We start from the raw sequence: 21,229 nt of genomic DNA, 5'->3' as shown, positions 1-21,229 counted from the left end.
TCAGAAAAAAAAATAGAAAGAAAAATTCAAACGTTAAAGATTGGGAAGCCTACAGACTTTGGAACAGAATGAAACCGCCTTCTTTCTTGCAGTTTCTGGGAAGAATGTATTCTGTGTGAAGAGAGTTTGAATAGAGGTAGGATTCAGCCAAAATGTGTATGTTCTGAAAGCTACTAGATAGGTATTGGCTGGAAACGCTACTGAGTTCTGTCCACACAAAGTGGGCACTGTTGATGCCATTCATGTATCCTCCACAGTATCTCAAGGGGAGTCTGTTCAATATATTCCAAGATGGGGTTCTATAAAAGCTGGAGACTACATTGGGAAAGATCTGCAAGCAGCAATGGTGATTTCATATACTTTATCAGTTGCCAAAATAAACAAAGGATGTAATCCTCACAGAAGCCATATGTATGAGTTACTAGTAAGTCATCCAGTCTGTGCGAGAAGGGATGCTCAGAGGAGCTGTGTCCTTATGCAACACCACACAGCAAGTAGATGCTGAGGTTCATTGTTGTTCAGCTGTAGAGCACCCTCAGAGGTAATGGCAACACCAGGAGGAGTGGACAGTGGTGCCTAGAGCACCGAGAGTCATCTCTGAGGTTACTAAGGATGAGTCTGCAGCATAAATACAGCTACTGCACAGAAGCACAACTAAGCCAATGCGAAGAATAAATCAGTTTCCTTAACTTGTGCCAGGAGAAATGAGGGGTCTGGAGGCTTAGGTCTCAAGATGGTACTGAGTAGAGACTTAAAGGTTAAAGAAAACTCCTAGATAATTCCTTTACTGGCTATACCCTTCTATCCCAGCTCGATCCCAAGACCAATGCAGCTGGATTGATGAGGAGTACACCGATTACTCATTTAACAAACTTCACCCACTTTATTTGTCTCTCTGAATAGCAAAACATGACTGCCGAGTCTTCCAGAAGGAATTGAGAGTCTTCTGACCAAGAAACAGCCTTTCAAACAACTTAGAAACTTGTTTGAGAGTGCCATTTTCTAGGAGAGATGATTCTCGCTCTCACTGGACTCTAGGCTCTTCTTTCTTCCTGGGAGCAAGCACCCGCTGCAATCCAAGCTTTCTTCCTGGTGATGCTGGCTTGAGTGCACAGAGTCCTCTATGGTCCCCGCCTTCCCCACCTGCACCATGCTCACACCCGCTTCATCATTCTTACCTCGACTGCGTCTCCGGCTCCGAGAGGGGTCCGTATAAAAGGTCAGCTGTGGGTCATTTTCTGCCTCAGTGCCAGAGTCCCCCTCAGGGTTCAAGAAGGCGGAACCAGCTGGAATGGATAGAGAATTAGAGTAGACATTTTCTCTTTTTGCAATGCAGAGTCATAGGGTGAGGTCTAATTGGAAAGTCAATAAAAATGAGAGTGGTCCATGGACAATCTAGGAGAGGCAGCTGAGGGGCTAGGGCTTCTCAGTGTCTAAGATTGTTGGAGTAGCAAGCAGTTTTGAGAGCAATTGATGACACTCCAGTCTTCATACAGAACATGGCTCTGTGAGGAGGGGCTTGTCAGACATCTGCTTGTCAAAGAGGACTTGGAGAGGTCAGGGGTGGAGAAGAAAAGAAGGGAAATGTTTTGTTCAGGTTAACAGGAGACCAGAATTACATCAGAAGAGGAAAGACATTTTTAATCTCTGAGTTTTCACTGATTCCATAATATGTACATACATACAAAAAGAATAAATAAGGTAGATAGCCATGCGAGCAGGGAGCATTCCTTCAAGCCCTCTAAATGATAGGCAAATACTTTGATCATTTGATAAATATATACCCATATACTCTCATTCTATTTCTGATACTGAAGCAGGTAAAGAGCTTTTAATCTCCCTTTGAAATGGAATTGTGCCATATCTTCATCATAATCTCATTTTCCCCATTGAGTAGATGGGCAGGCAGCTTTCCATATTAACAAATAAAGATCTATACGATCATTTTAAATGGCTGCATGCTAGGTCACTGAACATTAGCAGATGTGCCAGATAGTTAACCAGTTCCCTGTTGGTGGGCATCTAACCCTTTTCCAATTTTTGGCTTGTTTAAATGTGGTAAACAGCCATTTACACACATCTTTGCACACTTGTTCAATTAGTTCCTAGGAACTACTCATGTTCATAAAGATGTTTAATTAAAAGATTTCCACTCTTACATTTTGTGGCAAGCAGCTTTTATTTGGCCTCCAGAAGACTGTGCCTTTGTAGCTATATGTGGCAGTATGTGGAGCTGGTTTAATGACCTTGCCTCTCCCCACAGTTTGGAACCCATCCGCAGACTTAGAACTAGACATGGCTACCTCTTGCTTTGTTGTTGATCCTCTTTCTTTGGCTACTGGAGGTGTGGGAGAGCAGAGTGGCTTGCTGGTGGTTGGAATCCACGGGGCTCGTGGCTATGATATTGTCTTTATACTTGTTCATCAGGGACAGCTTGGCATTGTCACTTCCTGTATAAGGAAAAGTCAAGACAAAGGGGGAAGAAAACCTTAAGAGAACAGGCAAAGCATGAAAGAAAGTGAGAAAACCCACGTGAGCCGGGTAGATGGGCCCAGGGCACTGACGCGAGGAACTTAGAAAGTGAGAGGCGGGTGGAAGCTAAGACATTCCTCTCTGTTTTCTAGGACTATGACGTTAAGGGAGGAGTGAAGTAAGAGGATTACAATTGGAAATCCAATCGAGTTAATTCCGTATTGATAATGTCACTGCTTGTCAGCCTTTGGCTAAATGTAGAATGCAGGGTTTTTCCTCTGACCAGCACAGGGTTTAGCAGAAAGAGAATCTATGTGCCTTCAGACAGAAGGTGGCCCCTCTTTCATCTCGGTCTTCACCGTTCCTTCATGACTGAACTCTAGCTACTGCATACATCTGTGTGGTCTGTCTGCTCCCTAAAGGAGTTTAGATTTAAACCCCCAAGTACCGTATGTGGAGTCCGTGGCCTTGGTACTCTGCCCAGCGCTATGGGGAATATCATACATGTTGGATTCTCCTCCTTTCTAGTCTTAGACTTCAAAGTTCTCAGACATTGAAGTTCTCAGTCTTTAAGTCGTATTAAGAAATGATTATTGATACAGGTCATCTTCTAGATGCCAAGTAGAATTTCCATGTCCCACTATGTGATGTTAACCTTTGCCACCTCTCCCAGAGTCTGTGCATCTTTAGCAGTATGCAATATCAAATGTGTCTTCCTCAAAGAGGAAGGTACTGGGCAGTGCCTTGAAGGATCACTGTTGAGGTGTTCTCTTTCAAGATGTACTGATTCATAGCAGTTTGAAAGGGAGAGACGTGGGCTATCATAAAAGAACCGTTCCTCCCTCTCCGCATGTTTTTGACCCTGATCTTGTTCTGTTGAGTTAGGGCCAAGGCTCTTCTAGCCACTGTCTCTGTAGATATGTCTAGCATCTAAGATCTGATGCTTTGATTGCAGTCTTCCATTTTCTTTGAAAGAAAATGCATCCTGTGTAGAGACCACAGAAGCAGGGGCAAAGTCATGTAATTAGAAGACTCAAGGCCCCACATCTTAGGAGGCAGAGAGAAAAACAAAACGGAACAAGAAATTGGTAGCTGAGGATCCTCCTTGTCACTAAAGAATTCAGTTGTCTGTGCAAATATGTGATATACAAAGAGGTCACGCCAGGTTAGTTTCCCAGGCCACCACCTCACTTCCTAGGGGGCTTCCCAGTATACACTTAGAGGCTCTAGAACACTCTACCACACCTAAAGGCACCTCTCTGCTCCCAGTACTGGGTGGAAGTGGACCCAACTTATGCTAATACTATACATCTAATTTTATGGATTAGAAAACCAGCCCAGCTGTCTAAAAAAAAAAAAGTCTGAGAATTTCACAGGTGTGTACAATGTATTTTGATCAGACCCACCCCTCGTGTCCCGTTCCTACTCCTCCTGTGTCCTCCCACATACTTAATGTCCTCTTAATAGAAATTTTCATTAAGTCTAGTTAGTGCTTGCTTACATGCATATGGGTGTAAGACTGTCCACAGGAGCAAGACAACCAACCAGGTTCACACTCATGAAGAAAACTGGTTCTTCTTCTCCCAGGAGCCATTAATTGCTAATAGCTCCTCAGGTGGGGTGGAGTCTATGAAAAAGGTTATTTTTGCCCACTTGAGGAAAGGCATCGGTACATTTTGCTACATAGTATCTGTTAGCTAGCTGCTTGCTGGCCTACCTGAGCAAGGACTAAATGAGCCGACTCCTTCCCCCATTCCTACCTGGTGTGAGGTCCATCCCAGACTTCTCATTGCAGCCCTGAAGGGAGTCCAAGGTACGTGTGACCTGACTGGCAAAGTCCTCGCCTCCATTCATGCACTCCCTCTGCAGATGGTGACGCAGGTCTGTGATGTCATACTCATAGCCATCCAGGATGGGTGTCTCCCGGATGCTCAGGGTGCCACTGGAGTTGTGTCCCTGCACTCGGGCATTGCGCAAACTTTCTCGCCCGTGGCCGCCAATCAGCACAGACGGAATGTAATGGATCTCATTGGCTGCCTCCGCACTGGCACTCTTCTGCGGCTGGGGCACGCGGCGACGTTTGCACCAGCGCCTGCGGGTATACAGGATCATCACCAGGCACAAGATGGATAGAAGCAGAGCGATCATGCCACCCTGGAAAGACAGGACATCAGAGAGTTCCACAAAGAGAGGTGAGCACTCTGCAGTGTTATTGCTCCATCTGCTAACTCCGTCCACACTCATTCATTAACTCATGCAATCAAACGTACTGAGCACTTATAGTAAGCATCCCTCAGCAACAAAGGGACACTGCTGACACTGGCGTTTAACAAGGGAGAAGAATGAGACTGTGTGGTTAGTGCATCATTTCAATGAATCTAGTTGCATCTGGCTTAGCAAATACTTGAGACAGAGGTTGGAGAAGATGGAGATTTGGGTTTTCAGTGAAAGACGTGGGGGAAAAGGTTTTGTTTTTGTTTGTTTTTTTTTTTGTTTTTGTTTTTTGTTTTGTTTTTGTAGATGTGCTACTCATAAAGCTGATTTGGGGCTTTCTTTTAAGCAGCCAGCAGGGAATGGCATCGAGTTTCATCTCATATCCAAACAATCAATCTTAGATAGAGCCTCACAATGAACCCACGAATCAGCGAGTCCTATCCATGCCAAAACTCAGATTCCTTGTCTGTACAATGAAGCCACCACGAAACTGCTCATGGTGGCTGCTAAGAATTGGGCAAAGGAATGATGTAAAGTGTGCAGCACAATACATCACGCAGCATCAGGACCAAGCTCAGAGGGACCTTAACTCTCTCCACCAAAATAACTGGCCTAGCAGGGAAAACCATCGACACATCTACCCCCACCAGAGTTGAGCCCAAGCGGTGGGAAGAAACCCTGCTGGTTTGCACATGACACGGGGCAGGGGGCCAGCAGGAACGCAGTTTTGTTTGCTCCCCTGGTGGAAAGGGCTGGTACTATAACCTAGAGTTGGGTTGGTTGAGGAATTTCCTGATGAGCCTTCCAAACTCCAGAGGCCACCACCTCAAAGGCCAGTCCTTACAAGTCAGGGCAGTACTAGCTGTCTACTGGAGATGAGGATTCGGGATACAGTGTTCAGTGAGTTGAACAAGCTTGTCAGGGTGACAAGCCCAAGCTGGGGTTTAAAGAGGTGAAGGAACTTCCCATGCTCTTTCCTCTATAGTGCTCCACAGAAATCAACCTCCCGTACCCAGTCACACTCACCCCTTTATTTAGGTTAATATCCCTTCAAATCTACTTCATTAAGTCAAGGTGTACCAAATGATTCTCCTTTTAACCTTGGCTCCAGTCATGGTCAACCTATTGTATCTCATAGAGCTAAAAAGTCCCTATCATTTCCCATGGGCCCACCCATGTGAAGATGGTTTAAGAATATTCCCCCAAACAAATGCAAAGTTCCCCCTTTTTCCCCCAGTTTTACAATGATTTTTTTCCCTGGATTTATGAGCACAGTTTCCCAGCAAATCTTACTGGCTATCCTCAATTTCTCACCATCTGCCTACATATATGCATATAAGCACACACACATACACACTACCGTGTTCAAAAAGGCCACAAGAGGAGGTAGCTAAACACACAGTAGAGTCCTTTGTTAAGTAACAGACCAAGACCTGAGGCTAGCTGGGGATATAACTTTTCAAGTTTCAAGTTTTTCTTGCTTTATCTTGAGGATGCATTCTTCTGGTGCAGTCTCTCATGCAAATGGAGACAAAGTAGACACGTTCTAGTTGCACAGGGTACAAAACCAAGTATTCAAGATCCTACTAACTGCTACCTGCTCTGCACTCCGTACTGTGTGACTACCAGACACACAGAGAAGAACCCTGCCTAGAGGACACTGTACTCAACTGTACAGACCCAAGCCCCGAAGCGAGCCACTGATGGTAAGCATCTCTGTATGACCCAGTAGTTTTCAGCAGAGCCGTCAATCATCTGCACGGCACAGTCAGATGGGCTATCCTTTCTTTCACCCCAAACTGAAGCTGTAACAATAGGTAATTAAGCCACACGGAAGGAATAACTTCCCGACTGAGAGAAGTTGTCAGACATTGAATTAGGCCACTGAAAGCCAGAGGTAATTTTATTCCCTAAAGAGCCTTAAGAGCAACATAAACATCAATCCCCGAGGAATAGTTTAAACACCCACCATCTTTCTCGCTCACACTCAGTTCCTTGTAAGCCCCTCCACCCTTCCTTACTAATTATGCATACAGATGGTCACAACAGGGTTACAGTAAAATCCAGCCCGTAGATTCATTGCCCATATCACACAATAATAAAAGAATAGCAGCTGTTCATTAATGGGTGTTTGCTTGGTATCAGACAGTTGTTCAAAAAACTCTACAGTTTTATCTCTAAGAGGTAGAGTTTCCTGACTGTTGTTTGAAAAAAAAAATGAGGCAAGAAGGTCAAATAACTTGTTCAAGGTCATGTATTGTGTGGTTAGAAGGACTGGGATGGAACCCCAGTGACTAATTCAGAGTCTATGTTTTTTGTATGGGGGGGCAGGATGTGTGCATGGTGGGCACGCATGTGCGGAGGCCAGAAGTCAGTGCTGGGGGTCTTCTGTTTTTGCTATTCACCTTATTTTTGAGATAGGCTCTTTCACTGAACCTGAAGCTCTTGTTTCTGCCAGACTGTTGGGATCGATAACCCGCAGGATGCTTCTACCTTTGCCCTGCCCTGTGGTGGGTCGGGTCACAGAATCTCACCATAGAGAACCTAGTGCCTGAAATCTCGGTGGGTGCCAGACATGAACTCAGGTCTTCATTCTTGTGCAGCAAGCTCTTTATCTTGTGAGCTATCTCAATAGAGTACAGCATCCCAGACTACATCCCCAGAGCTGATAGATCCCTAGGCTGCAGTCACTATGATGAGCTGTACCCATAGACACGTAAGCTCTCTGATCCCTCACAAGTTCAAAGGATGGAATGGGAACAAGTGAATGCCTGTGTCTAGATCCATCCTCGCTTCACAAACTGAAAACAAGAAACTAGCCCAAGTCCATATCTAGCTGACCAGAGGTCTGAAGAGCACCGTTACAAGGGACTGTTTCCCAAGTCACTACTAAGAACCCAGATATAAGATTATTGTGTTTGGTAGAAGCACAGACAACAAACCCACAACCCTCACACATTTTATATAATTATTTAAATATTAAATGAATTTAAATAAGATTATTCATAGCACCTTTCACCACATGCCAGCAAAGTGCTGTTAGATTCTCAAATTTAACTGAATTTTAACAAAGAAATATATGTTGTCTTTTAGTTTAGTGACCCATTGAAAATCTCTAGGTTCGACCCATTCATCTGATGAGCAAGCCAAGGTCTAGAGAAGTGAAAACAGTGATGGAGCTGAGTGGGTGACGGCAGAGCCTCTAACTGCTCTTCTCACGAGGCCATTTCTTAGGTTCGTGTATAACAATTAACTTCCCATATACTAGAGTCCAGACACTCAACCAAAGGTATCTTTGGTTTATTTTTCTAAAACATTTAACTTGTAGAAAGCTAGGAACAAGGTTTTAATTTGTCTAAATCTGTCTATTTTGTGTCTCTAGTCTTGCTTCAGTAGACCGTTACCTCTGTGGAGACGTAGTGACTCCTGATGTCCTCTCTAGTAACTGGTTACCAGTGATAAGCTTCAGCCATCAGGGGCAATTTGCTTCTGTATAGGGGAGAGAATTCTCAGGCCTCTAGTTCTTCTATGATTTCTTTGCTCCCATAACCCGAATTGGTGACAAGCATTATAACACTTTGCTGTGACTTACTAATTAATTGTGAATTATCATGTAAACAATAATATGCAAGATGTAATGTCATGCAGTATTTGTATGTAGTGTTTTACATAATAAGATTTTGTGACAATAATAACAAGCTTACTATGCGTAAATTTGTCTGAAGTCTGTATAAGCTCTATTCAATGGTCAGCTACCAAGTAAAAGTATAAAACCTCTTCAAAATAAAAAAAAAAACCTGATTGTTGTATTCGATTAAGGCATATGTCTAGAAAGCTAAATAAACTGTCCTTCCACAATGAGAACTTGGAAGTCCACTGGCCTCTTTAGTTACATTATATTCCCATACAAGTCCAGGTCATTAAAATATCTGTTATTTTTACCTCTCCTATCTACATGGAAAAGTTTACACCTGAAGTCGCAGATGTCTTAGGATATTTATTTCAAAGATTCTCAAAGAGGTAGCATATAAAAATGACTCAAACCTTAGGTCAAGGACTTCTGAAGATTTCCTGCTAATCAAATGAGGAAGAAAAGCAAGATGGAGGTTATTATCTTCCTGCAAATGAAAGTATTTTGTGTCGAACAAACTCCCTCTGACATCTGAGTCTAGATAGACTTCTACCTACAGTCTGGGCAAGAACACACTCTCCAACCTGGCTTCAGGGAAAGCCAGATTCAGGGAATGTACAGGAGTTTGAAAGGAAAGCCTTGGCTAGCTTTGTGTTTCTGGACTCAGTCACTCTGCTCAGAATGTATTTGTTTTCGCTTCAGATTTTATGACATTGAAAACTCAAAACAAAACCTTAGGATGCATCTGTATTCAGTTGATGAGAAATAAGTTGCAGACTTTGAGCACTGAAAATAAGTAACAACCGACTTCATGGTATAGCATTATTTTCCACTTTATTATCTTTCCATGAGGTTTCTGAGCATTTGATTGATTCTTCTCAGAATGGTTGTTTGTAAATACAATCATACTGGAACTATATGTGGACTCCGCATCTATTCACAAACACCTTGCAAATAAGTGGCATTTTAAAACATATTTTTCTTTTAAAAATCAATAAATCATTTCTTCTGGATTTAATAGAGATCAAACAAATGAAAAAAAAAACCTTTATTCTATTATGAAATTGACATTTGTGGTACTTACCTGAGAGAGAAATATGAAGTTTATCAAATAATTTGTATATTTTATAATTTTTATGTAACAGTGTTTTCTATAATATTAATAATGGTCATTACCCAAGATCAGAAAAATTTTAGTCAGCTCTCCATTTTGAGTTTGTCTTAACTCTCTGCTTCAACCACAAGACCCCGCTGTACCCACCTTAGGTCTTGGCTCCTGCCCCCCCCACCTCAGTTGACTCATCAAAGTCAGTTCCGCATCAGTGCTCTGCCCATAGACCTTTCCACATTAGCCACAAGTACTTTTGCCTTTGACTGGCTTTCCCATCTCCTCTAATCTAGTAATGAAAGTCGTGGTCATGTCTGACATATTTCTTACAGCTCCAAAGTTGATTTTAGTACCTGGCATAAGGCAGAAAGCCAATAACTGCTTATAGAATGAAGGAATGAGTGGAGAAAGAGGAGAAGAGAGAGAGAGAGAGAGAGAGAGAGAGAGAGAGAGAGAGAGAGAGAGAGAGGAGGAGGAGGAGGAGGAGGAGGAGGAGGAGGAGGAGGAGGAGGAGGAGGAGGAAGATGGGGCTCATCAACTTTGAGTACATTGCAATACATAGATATCTACGTGCCTATAAGCTAAATTCATACAAGCTGACTACTTAGGAAACTCGTTTATTTGTTATTAAGCTATTCAATGAGTGTTTGCGAGACCTGTCCTGGGGATGTGTTTTCTGTTATTACTGTTAAAGAAATAATACAGGTAGGGTTCCTAATCTAATGGAGTTTACATTTTAGTCAGGGAACAAAATCAAACTAACAAAAGTAAATGGAAGCATAAAAGAAAGTCAGGCTGATTATTGGTACTAAAAACAGCTAGAGAGTTTTAGAACAAAAGGAACAGCAAAGGTAAAGATACGCTGTACAAGAAATGAGGCTCTGAGAACCTGGAGGCCAGTGACACCCTTCACTGGTCAGTGTCACATGATCAATAAATCATAAAATAAAAAAGTCTGGATCTATGAAATGTCACAGAAGTTTCAGGGCATCACCTGGGTTGTGTGAGCCATTGGCAGAAAAGAGGAAAAGCTGAGATTTTGTTTCTAGTGACCATCTGTCAAGAGACTGTGGCCAATCAATCAGCTAGCATTTCAAAGCTCAGTGGAGTGGTAACAGTACAGTGAATCTGAGACATCGCTAATTATTCCTCAAGGCAACTGGACACAAATTGCATCCCTAACAGAATTAAAAAGTGGTGAAAAAATGAAGAATTAGATAGGATCATTTAGTCTTCTGTTTTTCCTTAACAATGCCTGGAGATCAAGGCCAACAATAACTCATAACTGTTAAATGACATAACTCTTATATGACAACAATAACTCATATCTGCCTTTGGCTATTCTAGGAACCAGACAGGAGGAGAAAATTTAGCAAATCCATTGGCCATCTAGTCACATTCTAATCCAGAATCAGACTTCCAGGATAACGAATGAATGGCCTAGATGATAGACAGACAAACAGACAGACAGACAGATGATGAATGGATGGAATCAATAGGTGATAAACCAATAAATGATAGATGACAGATGATAGATAGATAATAGCTAGATAACAGATAGATAGGTAATAGATAGATGATAGGTAAGTAGGTAGGTAGATAGACAGATAGACAGACAAATATGAGATAGATAGATAGATAGATAGATAGATAGATAGATAGATAGATAGATAGATGGTTTCAATGCCTTTCTGATCTTGTGCTTTGTTAGTCAACTAGAAAATTGGCCTAAATTACTAGCATTAAGATCTCTGTAATAATGAAACTTATTTGTTAACTTGATTAGACTTAGAATCACCATGGAAACACACCTCTGAGTGTGTCTATAAGGGCATTTCCAGAAAGGTTTAAGTGGGGAAGGAAGACCAAACCTGAATGTGAATGGCAGCACCCCATGGTCTGGGGATGCAAGCTAAGCACTAACATTGATATGCCCACCACTTACAAAACATCCCCTGCTTCCTGTTTGAGAATGCAATGTGACCACTTGCTTCAAGCTTCTGCTGTCAAGTCTTCTCTACCATGGGAGACTGGACCCCTTGAAATCTAAACCAAAATTAAGCCTTCTTCCCTTTAGCTGTTATTTGTGAGATATTTGACCACAGCAACAAGAAAACAAGCAGATATAGTTCCCAATAAAATAACAATTCTGCCCCCATTGTACAACACTCTGTAACATCATGGCCTCATTGAATCTAATATCTGCCTTCCTCTATAACATGGGGTAACTAAAGGAAATGAAGCAATTCTTGCTATCAGTTGTTGACAGTTCTAATCATGACCCATGACTAACTGGAAATAATGTGAAGCTGGGAGGGTAGAAAGAACTTGGTCATGTCTTCCTAACCATTAACCAAAACCACAAACCAAGGATATAATGTTGGTTCAGAAACAACCATCAACTCCATTTAGCACTGACAAACAGACATCTCCCTTCCCAAAGGTAAGTCAGATCTTTTAAGTCAATTAATGTCATTAAGACGGTAGCATATTCTTGACCTTGAGAATCCCTTTACTGCCAGAAGAAGCCACCCAAACTAGAAAGAAAACCCCTTGGTTATCTTCTCTGACAGATTTTCTCTCTTGTGGTGCTTGGTGAATAGAAATCCATTATCCCTTGCCTATTTCCTTCCCAAGTGGAAGACAAGTGAAACACTTTAAACATATTAAGCAGCAAGTTCAATTTATAAGTTATTAGGAACATCACCTTCTCTTGGGGCCTTTCTGGGGCTTTTAATCTTCTGGAAATGCTTTCCAGTTGCCATGGGCCACCATATTAATTAAGAGTTATGTGTTCCGAGTCTTCTGGCATGAATTGTACAACTCCCCCGCAGGAGGAAGCCTCACCACACCTGGCTAGCCTCTAAACGGAGCTTTTGCTGGTGCTTGCTGCCTTGGTACCCCCAGATTCCCTTACTCACTCTTCTAGTCCCCAGGAGCCAGTTCTCAGGGAAGAGATGGAATGTTCTGAAGATCCTGCCTCATGAAAATGCTATTTGTCCGGCAAAGATAGAGAACAGCAACCTCCCATAAACAAAAGACCGACTCTGATGTGAAGAGCCTTCTAGGTAGGCAGGATCCCTCCAAGTGAGATTATGGTCAAATTTTCTCTAAGGCAACTTAACATTATAACTTCTTTCTTGTTTCCTTCATTTTTATTTTCCTAGGTCTAAAAGTCTCAAGACAGTTATCTTTGATCACTCTCTCTCCTCTGGAATCTAGAATGTTTGTCTGTAAGTCCTTTATGAGACTCAGGAGGTTAATCTAATGAGATCCTGGAGCCAACAGGGGCAGTGACTGGAGGCTAGCGTGCAGGAGTCAGCCTGGGCTATTTAGGGGTATCCTCCTCTAATTCTTTTTTTAGAGAAGCATTTTTGGTTCCTGAGAGTTTTCTTGACTCAGACCTCTGACTTTGCCATTGAACTGCAACATGGGGGGGCGGGGATGCATTTCTTCTTAAACTGCTCTCTGATCCTCAATAGCTTCAGTTCCCTGACTGTGCCTTAATGAGAATGCTAAAGTGAGCGGGGCTGAGTGGACCAGGATGATAAAGCAATAGTTTACCACAGCTCTGTTCTAAGCTCCAAGGCCACCTCAGTGGACTCCCTCATCCCCATGACTGGCCTCGATGTCTAGATGGGCAGAGAGGAATCAGGCAGAGACATCCTGACATCCCCCTGGATTTAAACTCAACAGTTTTATGAGAGATGATGCAATTGAGGAAGCCATTATGGATGCGACCCCTAATCAGTGTCAGGTATTAAAAGGACAGCTCTGCATAGAACCCATTTGTGTGGCTGTGTGCACACACCTATGCATAAATGTGTGTATTATGCATGACAGCCAATCTGGGAGATTAAAGGATCCACATAGAAGCAAAAGCACTCCAGGTCGCTGTCTCAGCAGCCCATGGGCAGAGCAGCGTGAGACAGGCTTTCTCCCTGGGCTGTGAGCACCAGCCCTTCTAAACTTCACTAGCCAAGCATGAAGCCAATAAATAAACATCTCCAGCTGGCTAATGCCCAGTGCCTATTCTTGGCTACGCTCCTTTCCTCTTTCCTCCCTGTTTCCGTGCACTAGGTAATCTTGATGAAATAAAATCATGATAATAATCTGCTCCATTAGGACCCAACGTTAAAGGAATTATTGACCAAGTAACAGAAGAGGCGGTGGATACTTTTTGGTAATGACCATTAGAATTCTTCTTTCCTTTCAATCAGATGGAATTATTTGACATTTTTCTTCTATTTCTTCAAAAGTGAGGCAGCTCAGTTCAAGGGGAGGGAAGGAAGCCTCAGAGAGTTGATGGCTCTGGGGCCAACAGCTGGGGATGATAAAAAACTAACTGGCAGCTTTAAACCCCAGTCATTGAGGCAGACCATATGCAAAGTATAACCTGGGGATCCCAGCGACTTCAGAAGAAAACAGCCCGTGACACCATCAGCTGAGAATTGAAGCTAAAATTTCCATGAATTTTGTCTGTAATCCTTAGTGTCACTAGTGAAGCCAGTTATAACTTCAAAGATCTGATTTTTTCCAACATGAAAATTCAAAACTGTGCTTCTCAGAGAGACTAGAAAAGGTATAAGTGGAAGGCCTTTCAGATGGGGTCCAGCCTTTGTCATTTTCATGACCCACAGGTAGGGTACACCTTGATCATCATGGATGTTATGAGGTCCCCTGTGCCAGGGTCTAGTTAGGTTATTCAGAGCCCCCTGACCCTGTTCTCCTCTTATTAAAGATTATTCAGTGACACAGAAGAGTCTACATAGCTGATAGGTTATTTCATGACAATCTCAAGGAGAAACCCTTTCTTATACTTCTTATCGTTTTATCACGACTTCACTGAGTGTACTTCATTCTTCTTTGAGTTTCTTTTGTCTTGTTTTGTGATTAGAAGGACATACTGTCATCTTCCCATACTAGTGGTATGATGGAGAAAAGGAGTTAATAGTAATAATAGTATTTGTTAAATTCTTACCATGTGCCAGACCCAACGCTTAATTCACTCACTATTTCACTGAATATTACCAATAAACAGAACTAAAAATTATTAACTTTTTTCAAATAAAGAAATAGAAGATTAAATGAGCTAAGTAATTTCTATAAGTTTATCAAGAGAAACAAAGTCAAACCAATACCTAACTTAACCACTCACCTTAACAATATAGCTACAGGACCATGTAGAAGAGGAAAGACCTATCAAAATAGCAAGGGCCCTAGTCGTCCAACTCTCTCTTCATTCTCTCTCAATTAAGCCCTTGACTATCTTGCCTTGACATCTAATCTTTGGGGGTATGCAAGCAAATATTTCCACATGTCAATACTTGGTACTATCAATATTGCCTGAACAAAATGTCATCATATCCTTCAGTGAAGTTTGACCATTGGGCTGAATAAATACATAACGTAGAGTAATAATTCAATTGTACCAAGGGTGGTCACTTTACATAGAGGGAGCAGACTGATATCAAGAGTTCTGGGACAGATGTAGTCAAAGTATAATGAAGCCGGGAGAAGGTTCAGTGAGAAAAGTCTTTGCTTCCCAATAGAACTTGAATTCAGATGTCCAGAACTCACATTTTAAAAAAGCTGGATATAGTGGGTAATGTCTACAATTCCAGCTAGGGCAAGATGTCTGGAGGAGAGAGCTAGATCCCTGGAAGCCCACATGTCTGACAGGTAGATCCCAAGAAACCCTAACGCCTGCTATCCCTGCTCCATGGAGAAGTTCCAGGACAATGAGACTTGCTGTTTCAAACACAAAATAGAAACCCCTATGGATCAACACCTAAAGTTGTCTTCTGATCTCAGTATCCATGCTATGCACATCCATGCTCACATTCACACATAAAAGAGAGAGAGGGGGGAAGAGAGGGAAAGAGAGAGATTAATTCTCTTCAAAAATCCTAGGATAGAAAGTCTCAGCCACTTCCTTGAGGGCATAATATACATGCACACAGACTAGCGTCTCTATTGTCTGTAAATTCTTATTCTGCAATTAGAGACCTACATGGAACAGTAGACCATTGCATGGTATTACAGTACAACAGAGATGGATGGAAACCAGGAATGACATTATTGTCAGATACCACCCCACACACAACCTCCAAGTTCCAAGGGATGTAGACACAGAGGATAAAAGCCAAACCCTCAATGTCACATTTTGCATTAGGACCCTGTTCTAGTTTACTTTTGTTTGCGATGGTAAACATACGGTCGTGAGCACCTTGACGGAGGAGGAGAGGGGTTATTTGGTGTGCCCTTCAAGATCACAGTCCATCGTAGAGAAAAGTCAGGTCAAGAGCTCAGGTGGGAACTGAAGCAGAAACAACAGAGAAAGGCTGCTCACAGGCTTGGTCTGTGGTTTGCTCCCCCTTAGCTACGTGTATACAGGCCAGGGCCATCTTCTTGAGGAATGGCTTCTTTCACACTTGGCTGGGCCTTCCCACTTTAATCAACAATCACAATGATTTCTCACGGACATGGCCCGGGCCAATCTGATCTGGGCAATTCCTCAATGGAAATTCCTTCCTGGGTAACTATGGGTTGTGTCAACCTGACAGTAACAACTAACCAGTACGGATCCAAAGGATAGCAACGGCCACTCCCAACACAAGCCATTAACTGCTGGTCATGAGGTGCTTCCAACTTGTAAGGTATTTGACCCAGAACATTCTAAATTTTAATCACAAGCCCCCAGTTTTAATCCAAACCCCAGAGAGAACAATGAGTCTTTAACTGTCATATCCCTTTTCACAATCCAGCTGGGGTTCAGTCCTGGCCTCCCAGAAAGATGCACAATAGAACGGAAGACTGTAGCAAAGGTAGGAGAGAGGCAATTTAGGGCTTAGGGGACATACTGGCACCCAGTCACAATCTGAGAATTTTGTGCCAAGATCCCTTCCAAGCCTTCACCTAAGGCTCTAAGCATGAGTGGAGGAGGCAAGAGGTTGACAGGAAAAGGTACCCCTCTGGGGCTGTGCACTAACTGGCATGGTTCTTATTTCTCTCTTTAAAGAATGGCTTATGTTCTGTTTTTCTCTGGAGCTAATCAAGCACAAACTCTGGAGAAGAAATCTGGTTTATAAAGGGAATCGAGTGAGAGGCTGACATCCTCATTAGAGCAGGCTTCAGGACCAGCCAGATATCTTCCTCAGCTAATTACAAAGTCATTAGCCAAGTCTTCAAACCCTTCTCATCATTAATGCGAAAAATAACAAAAAATAAAAATCTCCACTGCCCTACCATGCCTCCTCCTTCCCTGGTGTCCCATCAACCCTTGCCACTTGCTGCCAACTTTGTCCTTTTGGTTTTCAGGCTTCCTCTTGTGGACGTGGATGTTTAGACTGGGGTGGGGTGGTGACGGAGTGAAGTAGAGAACTTGCCACAGAAGCTTCTTTTCTTCACCAGCTGACTGAGGCTCACTTTGTTCCCAGCCAGATGCCTGCCACATACATCAGGACCTTGGGCACAAGCCTGATGCTTACCAGCTAAAGATGGGCCAGGGCAAAGGGAAGCTTGAAACTGAGCCCTGGCTCTTCCCCCTCTCCCTCATGGGAGGCAACAAAAGGCTCAACTGTGCCATTGTTTGTCGGATTTTAATTTACTGATCAGTGACTCAATCATGCAGAGCGAATTCGTGGGTCAGCCTGATCCGGCCAGAGCTGATCACATGACAGAAAGAGCAGCAGAGACTCTCGCTTCCAAGGCAACTGATGAGACGAAGCTCATCTGCCAGGCCAATGTTTAATTCTGTGTCTGGGGCAGGCGACCCTGAGCTCACCATTCCCAGCCAATGTGTAGTGTCATCATGAATTAATTTTAATTTAGATCACAGTGTTCATGAAGCTTCAGTTTTCTTTTCTTTTTTTTAAAGAGTTGTGACTTATCCTTTTTTTATTCTTAATACATTACACTTATGTGTATGTGTGTGAGAGAGAGACAGATGGAGACAGATACAGAGAGACAATGAGAAAGAGAGAGAGACACAGAGACGGAGATAGAGAAAGAAAAAGAGAGAGACACAGAAAGAGAAAGAGGGAGAGGATAATGGGGTCTGGGGTCATTATCTATGCCCATCTCTGAGACTTTGCTCTTTGTCTGCCCTGGCATTTCCTAGCATGATTTTGTACCCAAACTGTCATTCCCTCCTATTGGCCTAAGCACCTCCCACTCTGTGAAGACCCAGTACAAGTCCTTCTTCTTCTCTCTGGAAATATGTGTGTGTGTGTGTGTGTGTGTGTGTGTGTGTGTGTGTGTGTGTGTGTATGTATGTGTGTGTGTATGTGTGTGTGTGTATGTGTGTGTGTGTATGTGTGTGTGTGTATGTGTGTGTGTGTATGTGTGTATGTGTGTGTGTGTGTGTATACATGTGTGTGTGTATGTGTATACATGTGTGTGTGTGTGTGTGTGTATTGGTTTAATTAGTAAATCCTGAATCCATAATTTGGAGTTCCTCACATCATAGTGCCGACTTGACTGCAAGTAGGAAGCGCTTCTGAAATGCCTTCTAGAACTCTTGTTTTAGAAGAGTATCCATCACAGGGCAGGCCTCTGGTGAGCACAACTGTTTGGTTAACTGATCCCCGTTGGTTCAATGAGGTTGAGAAAACACAAACAGCCTTCCTGCCGCATCATTTGTCCGCTCATCTGGGCACCTGTCATTGTGGCAAGTGGCCGCCTGACCCTTGGGCTGGCTCGTGGGGTCGCAAATTTGGCTCTCCATCCTCCTGGGAAGGGACCAGCTAGAGTATGACGAGAGTTTCCTCAGCTACAAGATGTTCAAATAGCAGGCACATGGATTCACCGCTCAGTTTAGAAAGAGGATTGTGCTTCTCAGAAAGCTCAATACTTTATTTTTCTCCAGCCGCGCTCTGGCACATGCGTTTGCTGCCACTGGCAAGCAGTTGTGAGCTGGCTGAGGGCTCAGCTCAGTAGACACAATTTTTTCCCCTGTGAAACTAATTGACATGCATTCAAATCTTACTGTTCCTGCCCCAGTCTTTGGGGCTCTGTGTAAATAGTCTCATCACCAAAGAGGTCAAAGAAATTTGTCATCAAAAATTTTAATATCTATTTAGCACCCAATTATCCATGGCAGCCTGTATCACATGTATTGTAAAAGGGACAGTTTCTTTTTTAAATGACCCTTTTCTTAGAAACTAAGGGTCTAATTCTCATTTTTAAAATCAGTACATCATGTATATTTATTTCTGTAAAATTACTTCTACTCGTGCTCCGAGTAGCTAGCTAGCTAGACCTCCCAGCAGCACTGGAGGTTCCATGCTCTTCGTAGCTGCTATAATACTGTATTTTCTTTCTTTCTCAGTTAAGAGAGCACAGTGGAATGTGAGTTGAGTGGGAACTACCTTATTATAGGTCATTCACCACTCTAATGGGCAATGAAGCCAGTCACAAACTTCAACACTTTACTTATTGTTAGGATCAAATGTCCTTTTCACATCTTAACAATTGATGGGGCCATAGCAGGTTTCATGACACCATGGCTACAGACTGCAGAAGTTTGAAAAGAGCTGCAGAGGACAAGGAAACCATGAATAGCTTTTTTTCCCCCCAGCGGCTGGACAAGGAACTCTCCAGACTTCCAGAGTCCAGAAGGAGCCTCTTTAATACATAACAACATGGGATCTCACCAGGACTTATCCAATACCTCCTGAAATTCAGAACTGAGTCCTCATCAGAAAATCCTTTAGTCACTTATTTCTGTATCAACTAAACTACATGTATGCAGGTATTATATAAAACAAGTTATTCCTATGCTCAATTATGATGATAACACTATGTTTATTTATATGAGATACACTATACGTACAATATGGAGGAGATATGCCCTCATGGAGACCCATTTCTGGTGTGAGGAACAATCTTTACTTAAGGTTCTAGTTCCATGAATGCAATGAGGAAAAAAAGCCACAAAGACCCAAAGAAGGAGGCAGGAATTATCAAATTATTCCTTTGAAGGTCTCTTAGCACAGAGGAAGTCCCTGGCTAGGCACCAGCAATTCAGTCATTCAGCAATCCGGTTTCTCTGAATTTTAGCTTTTTATGGTCAGACCCATTCAGCCTTTCTCACACAAGTGTGCACTCTTTACCAAAGTCCTTTGTGGTCTCTTGCCAGGAGGTCAGGTGCTCAATTAGGATACAGAACACATAAGCCTCCCAGGGAGGAGCTCCTTCTCATGAGAGACATCTTCATGCAGACAAGAGCAATGAGGAAATGTCTATCATGAGTGAGCATAGCCCAGAGAAAAAGAGAGAGGTAGGGACAGTTTCCTAGAGTAATTCAAGAGGTGAGGAGAAATTTAGAGAGTGAGAAGTGACCCCACTCAGGGACAAAAATCACTGTGAGCCAAAAGGCTGTGGCTGGCTAAAACATGAGAGTATTAAACAGCGAGGAGGTTCAGGAAGCCGGAGTGAGCTACTCAGGGTGGCTAGGGTAAAGATTACAAGGGGCTATAAAGGGAGATGGTCAGGCTGTGAAAGGCTAGCCACCTTGGACTTCAGCTTCTGAGCTGAGGGAACTCTGTAAGGTGTTTTGTCCAGAGGAAAATGTTGTTTGAGCTGGGTTTTATGAACCATGGTGAGGAGAGGGACATTTTCCAAACAGGTCAGAGGAAGGACACAAATGACCTTGCTTTGTCCCAACGAAGAGACGAAGGTTTCTACCTGTAGGAAAGAGGGAAAGAAGGGGGAGATTCTAGAAACATCTGGAAAACATGATAAGTGAAAGATGGGCAGACAGGAGGCTCTATTAGCCATGATGGGCACATGGACAGGAAGTCAGTGGGCACAGAAAGTGGAATCCTGGATGACTAAACATCAATAGGAAGTAGTCCCTGAGCAATGGGGAAGCACTGTTTATTTGTATAGATGATTTTCAGATGAAATAACCCTCTTTGTCTTTTGGGCTCTTCTTTCTCTAACTCTAGTGGCCCGGAATGGTACTAATTGGGTAAGGTTCTCCTTACCAAAAAAAAAAAAAATCCTGAATGCAAAACTCAGCCCTTAGGATGTGCTTCCTGTACTCCACAGAAGAGCTTAAAGGGCCACTTCTTAGTCTAGCTTTGTCCATCAGATGGTTTGGGGTGAAAATAAACAGCAACATTAAGTTTAATCAAACAGGCAAAAAAAAAAAAGTCTTGCTATGCCTCGTGACTAGTGGGGAGAGGGAGTAGGAAGAAGAAATGTCATGTCCTAGAATGTCCTCGGATGCATGACTGACCATCTTTGCCTGTGTTTTCCAGAATTTGTAACAAGAAACAGAGGGTCCCTGGAAAGGGAGTCTAGAAACTTCCCACCCACTGGAGACGGACACTGTTATTTCATAAGTCTGAGTCAACATTCCCAAATTACCCCCTTTTCCTTCTGAAGATCACCACCTCCCCCAAGATTTCCCTCTTTACTGGACCCCTGAAACTGAGACTGGGAGATTTCCCCATCATCTGTTTCTTTGAGGGGGTCCCAGGATTGCTCCATCCAGAGGACTTCCGTGAGAAAACTTGGAGGAACTTCTATGGAGACCGTTGAGAGGCTGCGAGGAACTGACACTTGCCTAGAGACTCCTCTATGCTCTGGGGAAAGACCATAGTCACCAAACCTCTCCCAAAGATAGTGGGAAGAAGAACTGCCTCCCTCCCAGAGAGACTGTTTTACCTTCCACCTCACCCACAGCTACACAACCCCGCCATTTTAGTTCCCCACACACTATTGCTTCATGTTCATGAATGGGAAACGGGGAGCCAAGTTGCTGCAGGGGATGAAAATTTCTTCATAGACTACTT

At 43.0% G+C, this 21,229-nt stretch overlaps 1 protein-coding gene across 2 annotated transcripts in view; it reads right to left on the bottom strand.

Annotated features, from left to right (window-relative positions):
- Astn1 (astrotactin 1) overlaps positions 1 to 21,229 on the bottom strand; it is a 329,272-nt gene that overhangs the window by 170,398 nt on the left and 137,645 nt on the right. For both annotated transcript variants that reach the window (XM_075988353.1, XM_075988352.1), the window contains exons 3-5: positions 4,233 to 4,626; positions 2,304 to 2,450; positions 1,179 to 1,286 (exon numbers count right to left, since the gene is read on the bottom strand). In XM_075988353.1, coding sequence (XP_075844468.1) covers positions 1,179 to 1,286; positions 2,304 to 2,450; positions 4,233 to 4,626 — 649 coding nt within the window. The remainder of the gene's footprint in view (positions 1 to 1,178; positions 1,287 to 2,303; positions 2,451 to 4,232; positions 4,627 to 21,229) is intronic.

The sequence above is a fragment of the Microtus pennsylvanicus genome, chromosome 10, assembly GCF_037038515.1.
Source record: "Microtus pennsylvanicus isolate mMicPen1 chromosome 10, mMicPen1.hap1, whole genome shotgun sequence".
Taxonomy (NCBI): domain Eukaryota; kingdom Metazoa; phylum Chordata; class Mammalia; order Rodentia; family Cricetidae; genus Microtus; species Microtus pennsylvanicus.
The sequence above is the reverse complement of the archived record's forward strand: the minus strand, read 5'-3'. Positions and strand labels throughout refer to the sequence as shown.